The 6,261-nt window shown below is 47.6% G+C and overlaps 1 protein-coding gene across 1 annotated transcript in view; it reads right to left on the bottom strand.

Moving 5' to 3' along the window:
- LOC105991563 (CUB and sushi domain-containing protein 1-like) overlaps positions 1-5,866 on the bottom strand; it is an 871,556-nt gene extending 865,690 nt beyond the window's left edge. Inside the window, exons 1-2 of the mRNA XM_013024215.1 lie at positions 5,842-5,866; positions 4,056-4,272 (exon numbers count right to left, since the gene is read on the bottom strand). Of these exons, the coding sequence (XP_012879669.1) occupies positions 4,056-4,272; positions 5,842-5,866 (242 nt within the window). The remainder of the gene's footprint in view (positions 1-4,055; positions 4,273-5,841) is intronic.
- Between the last annotated feature and the right edge of the window lie 395 nt (positions 5,867-6,261).

The following is a 6,261-nucleotide window of genomic DNA, read 5'->3' as shown; positions in this document are numbered from 1 at the left end:
GAAGAGGAGCGCAGGGAGGGGCCTAGAAGAGGAGCCCAGGGAGGGGCCTGGAAGAGGAGCGCAGGGAGGGGCCTGGAAGAGGAGCGCAGGGAGGGGCCTGGAAGAGGAGCGCAGGGAGGACTCCTAGAAGAGGAGCGCAGGGAGGACTCCTGGAAGAGGAGCCCAGGGAGGACTCCTGGAAGAGGAGCGCAGGGAGGACTCCTAGAAGAGGAGCGCAGGGAGGACTCCTAGAAGAGAAGCGCAGGGAGGACTCCTGGAAGAGGAGCGCAGGGAGGACTCCTGGAAGAGGAGCGCAGGGAGGGGCCTGGAAGAGGAGCCCAGGGAGGGGCCTGGAAGAGGAGCCCAGGGAGAGGCCTGGAAGAGGAGCCCAGGGAGGGGCCTGGAAGAGGAGCGCAGGGAGGGGCCTGGAAGAGGAGCCCAGGGAGGGGCCTGGAAGCGGAGCGCAGGGAGGGGCCTGGAAGCGGAGCCCAGCCATGGGTGGAGCTGCTGGTAACAGGAAGCTTCCATCTGGAAGTCTCAACTTGCTGCATGCACACATCATGGAACAGAGGGGGGACAACATGCAGGACTGTCACGGTGGGTGTCCTGGCCAGCCAGAAAGAAGCACACAGAGCCGCACCACAGCTCTTCCTGGAAGTGCCTTTGGGTACGGGGGTCTTGCTGCAACATCAAGATTTCAGGATAGTGACTGAGCGATCAGACCACGGTGGAGAGGGAGAAAGCAAGAGGTGCTGGGCCAATATGCGCCCAGCTTTCGTCAATAGAATCTGACGGCTCAGAAAAGTCAATGAGGAACTGGGGAGAAGTCTTGCTCCAGCTTTCCAAACCTACATGTGAAAATTGAAGTTATCAATGGGGTACATGTGGTACAAATTCTGTACGTGTCGTCAGTGTGTTTGCACTAAAGAACTAGCCCAGGAAGAGCATATTTATAAATTATAATGTGTAAATTATAGTTTAAGTTTTTCTAATTTTAAAATTTTGATGTTCAAACTGTAATAAACTCAATTATTCTAAACTTAAGTGTTCCATTTTGCCAGCTAGGGATTCACTCTGCCTCTTATGTCCATTCAGAAAGTGGATAGTGAATATATAAATAAAATATTTCAAAATACATTAAGGAAACACATCACATTCGATACACTAACCATGCAGTAGTGGTGACATAAATATGCGAATTAGATTTACAAATCAAAATGAACTAGATGTGTTCTACCCCACAAACCCATTAACAGTCTATGATTCCGTACATTTCAGCTGGCCTCGCCGTGATAATGCTTTATTACTGAAGCAGTGCAATTCTTCCTCCTGTGGTGAGCCAATAGTGACACGCTCTTATAGTGAAACACTCATGTCAGTGACAAACAAGCAGCGCTCTCCAGTCAGCGTGTCTTCTCAGCTACTGCAAAGAACCTCGTGAAGCAGAGCCGTGGCGGCTCTCTGGAACAGCTCCTGGGTGGCCGCACTGCCCGGCGCTGGACTTCCCTCCGCTCGCCCGGCTACCCTTGTTACCCCAGCACAGCTCAGGTGTGGTCAGGTGACTGTGGTTGAGACTAAGTCAACGGCTCCCCAATAGAATGGGGAGGAACCATCACCCCAGTGCTCTCCCCAGAGCCAATGGCCTTCGCTACCACCTGTAACCTGCCGCTATCTGCCCTCCTTCCACATCATCTGCCGCCTACTTCTAATTGTCACATATTCAACCAGCACAGCAGTTACCCATCAGATCACACTTTTCTTGCCAATTGAAGTTACAATAGCTAGAATAGACCCCCAAAGATCCAGGACACCCCCTAAGAATGGCACCCACCTAAGCAGGCCAGACATGGAGACAGGAAGAAGAATTATGTCATTCGACATTAAGATGAAAGTTTCAACCTTACTTTAAGGACAAGACACAAGTTGAGACCTGACCTATTACTGGGTGATGTCCCCAATGGGAAGAGACAAGAAACAAAAACCAAAATCCAGACACAGACGCTAGAAACTCACAGGGCCCCTTGTGTTGTTTGTCTCTTGCTGACAGTATCTCTCTAAGGCTGAGGACCACAGTGTCACACAGCCATCCCCCATTGAGGGGGTGGCTTCCCGGGGTAGACTCGCCATTTTGGATATGACTCATTGGGCCCTCAAATTAAGACACAGGAAACCAGCCACGTAGAGTGGCCCAGGGCTGTCACGGCAGCTTCCCAAAGGCATTGTACAGAGAAAGGCTGTGCTGCAGACAGGCACGGTGTCCAGCAAGTCCCAGATCCCAAGTTCAAACCACAGTGCCACCAAATATTTTTAAAAAGCAAAGACATGCTAAGTGTAATTGTTCTAACCTTAATATTTCCATTTTCACTCCTGTCATAAAACTGAAGAGCACAAGGAAGCCATATTATAGAGTTTGTTAACAGAAAAATGATATTAATATCATCCTTCAGAAATAAGAGGATTATGAATTATTGGAGCTACTGAGCAGCAGGCAGTCAATCGAATTAGCACACAAAACATATTTTCTCTATGTGAAGGAACGACAGGAAATGGAAATATTAAGGAAAGGAAAATGAAGGCATTTTAGTACATATTAACTAGACATTATTAATGAAGAAGAATTAATTGTAACGTCAGTTCTATGAGTTGCTATTTGATTAATGTGTATTTTAATTTATTTCTCTGCACAGTGTGCAGTCTGTTTCGCTTTGCTATTTTAACATGCCATCATTCCCAAAGAGTCGGACATGCAGATATAAAGTAAATACATTTAGCAGAGAAAGGTGAGAGTTAAAAAATCTCATACGAACTGACCAAGGATATACTGCAGGTGCTTTGTACAAACAGCCAAAGGTAGCACCATAAATCCATAAAATGAAAGAAGATTTGTTTAGCCAATTTAAACAGGAAAGGACCACTCCATAATAAATGGAAAAATCTTGTTTCTAAACACAGACAACAAATATTGCAGAAAAAGAAGGTATTTTATATTTGAAAGTGGATAGTGAATATATAAAGTATTTCAAAATACATTAGGAAACACATTGCATTTCATATACTCACCATGTAGTGTTGATGACATAAATTTGTTAACTAGATTTACAAATCAAAATAAGCTATGTATTTTCACCCAGCAACCCTATTAATAATCTACGATTTCGTATGTTTCAGCTGGCACTGGCAGTGATAACATTTTATTATTGAGCAGTGCAATTCTTCCTACCGGTGGTCAATTTTTGTTCAAACTTTCAGTCATTAAACACAACCTCTGACTAATGCAGAATTTTAAAGCGAGAAGATGTAGACTTTGTTGACCATGGATGTATATTTTTAAATAAGTTCACTGAGGAGGAAGATATTGCTCATTCGTACAGATTTGACAAACATGCCTTGTCTTTCAAAAATGCAAAGACTAGAAACAATAAAAAGTGTAAAAATCACTTATCAGAATCAGTGAAGAAAATCTGATTCTTTGAAAGCGATATTCCTCCTCCTTTGCTAATTAAGAAAGGCTACATGGACGTGTGAGGAAAGTTTAAATAATTCCATGGAATGCTATTTTTCTTTCCTCATGGTAAAAATCATACATCAAAATAAAAAAATCAATGTTGCTTGTCTAAAAGAAAATCTCTCCCGAGGATTCAGCAGCCTGGGCGGCTCCTCCTCAGCCCACACCCGGTGTTCTCGCTGAGTGTGTTTGTTCACACACTGAAGGTTCTTCGTATTGTTGTCTAAATTGTTCTAGCTCCCTCATCTTTGTGATTTCCCCCAATCCACAGTGCTTGAAGACAATGATGCGCCGTAACTGGATTTAAATTACCTTGATGACACTGCCCCACAGATCTCCAGCAATGTGAAATCTACAAATGAAGTCAACAATTGCTTGCCAGGAGAAGTTTTCAAGTATAACCAAGACATCGTACATGATTTGACAAAAGCCTGACATCCCTAGTTTTCCCTTTGCAGTGACTTGACTTTTCCTTTCTGATTATGACACTTAATAATCATCCCACGTATGTTTTGGAAACCGGATCCGCGGCATCTCTGCCCCGCAGACAGTGCCCAGAACCCCACTTTACCTCACTTTCAGATTCCCTTGCTGGGGCTGTCCATCGTAGACCGACAGGATGTCGAAGTCCTCCTCGAGCGCGAAGGTGTGGAAGGAGAGCTGGATCCTGTTACGCTCTCCAGCGATCACCATCCAGGTGCAGTTGGCGTAGTTTGGGTACCCGTGGGGGAAGCCGGGGCTCTCGATGGTGCCATTCGGTCCCTGCACCAAACCACCACAGTTCTGACCTGTGCGAGAGAACATGAACACAGCGCGTCACGGTGGGCTCCGTATGCTGGGATTTTGTCCTAGCTCCCTGTGTGACACCAGCACAGGGACTGAGTGGAGGCACGGGCTGAGCCGGGGGGGGGGGAGGGGGGCGGGGGCAGTGGGAAGGCTGCCAGTGTGATGACAAACTCATACTGGAAATCCAGGGAGAACCTCCAGCCTCACTTCCACGCGGGGTTTCCCGGATTCCAGACCACAGAGAGATAAACACGACGCCAACTTCCTGCAAAAGCTATGCTGAGAGAACTCTGCTAAGACGTTCTCGATGGGAAAAACTGCTTTAAAAACAGATAAGAAATAAATACAAAGTTCACAAAATAAACATGATTTAACATGTACGCAAGCAAACACACGCGTGAACTAGACTGCTGGGCTTGAGCCAGGTCTACAGCAGGGAAGCCAGGCAGGATGCAAGACCCAGGGAAGTCGAACGGAAAGGCCTGAAACCAGAGGCTCTGATAGTGGGGGAATGAAAGCCCAGCCTGTCCAAGCACAAACGAACCCCCAAGCGCCCACGCGGCCTGCTCACAGACGCGGCCTGCTCACAGACACCGCCTTCCTGGATGGAGCACGAGGGAGATGTCTATCAGCAAAATGGTGCAAGTGGAGCTGGGCAGGCCACCGGTGCCTGGCCCAGCCCCCCTGCCACATGTGAAGTGGCCGGCCATCCACAGGCCGCCACCAGGCAGGAAGGAGGGGAGACAGGGCAGGGTGTAGACAAGCGGCCTGCACAACTGCCTCCTTTCTGCCTCTGATTCCCAGGATGTGTACAAGTCCAGCCTCCAGCACAGCTCCTGGAGCAGAGCCCCGAGTGGAGACACAGGATCCCCGCCAGCATCCTCGGCTGACAGGCCAGCTCCCAGAAGAGGAGCACAAGCCATGTGCGGCAGCCGGTCCCACGGGAGTCCTTCCCAGCCTCCCCAGTCCCTCCTCCCCAGCGGTGATCTCCAGCCACAACGCCCCGGGACTGCTTCTGCTGCCTCCCTCCCCACAAACCCACTTCCAGACGCAAGCTTCCGGCTCAGCCTGCTTCCCACTCCCGTGTGCAACTGGTGATGAGATAGAGCAAGGCGCAGACAAAAGACATCTATCCATATCTACATATCTCTGCAGCGCCTGTATTGACAGAGAGAGGGGGAGGGGTGGTAAGTTTGATTTCTGGTCCCTTCCTGCCACACGGGTCGCGCCGTGGCAGCATGTGTACATGTCCGACAGACTTAAGATGAAGACGCACTTCCTACTGCTCTGTCGACAAGATGCTTCATTAAACTCTTCCCAAGTGATCTCAGCATTTAATTGGCCTGCTGTTGGTGGGGACCAGCTCCGGGAATCCATTCCCAGGTTTTTCTTCCTTTCCAGGCTGGCCAAGTCTACCAGATATTTTAAATGCTTGAATTCAAATGTTTTGTCAGTGTGACTAGGAAGGAAGTCTGGAAGGGACCCAGCTCACTGCATGCAGTGTACACATGCGGACACAAGAATCCCAGCTCTCATCATTGAACTGCAAACGGAAAATAATTTCTACATACGTTTTATCAGGCTGAAACCTTCCATGGTAACACTATCAGGTGCATGTGGGAGTTCACTAAACCTTAATTTTTAAAGACTTAATGGAAGAGGTTTAGGAGTTTAAAACCAAAGACCTAATAAGAGGTCCATTTTCCCACTAAATCCAAACCTAACAGTAACAAAGTAACAAGTAGATATTAAAGCAGTAGGGTTTTGAAGGCTATGAAAGGTCTTTAAAGAATATGGCATTCTTGATTTATCTAGCAATTCTTAGCTCACAGTAAATTTTATTTTATTTATTTTTTTTATCGGTCCTGGGGCTTGAACTCTGGGGCTGGGCACTGTCCTGCAGGTCTTCAGCTTAAGGCCAACACTAAACTACTTGAGCCACAGTGCCAGTTTTGGTTTTCTGGTGTTTTGTTGGAGATAAGAGTCCCGCG

This window comes from Dipodomys ordii, unplaced genomic scaffold (assembly GCF_000151885.1).
Source record: "Dipodomys ordii isolate 6190 unplaced genomic scaffold, Dord_2.0 Scaffold74, whole genome shotgun sequence".
Taxonomy (NCBI): Eukaryota; Metazoa; Chordata; class Mammalia; order Rodentia; family Heteromyidae; genus Dipodomys; species Dipodomys ordii.
Note: the sequence above shows the minus strand (reverse complement) of the source record. Positions and strands in the feature narration are given on the sequence as shown.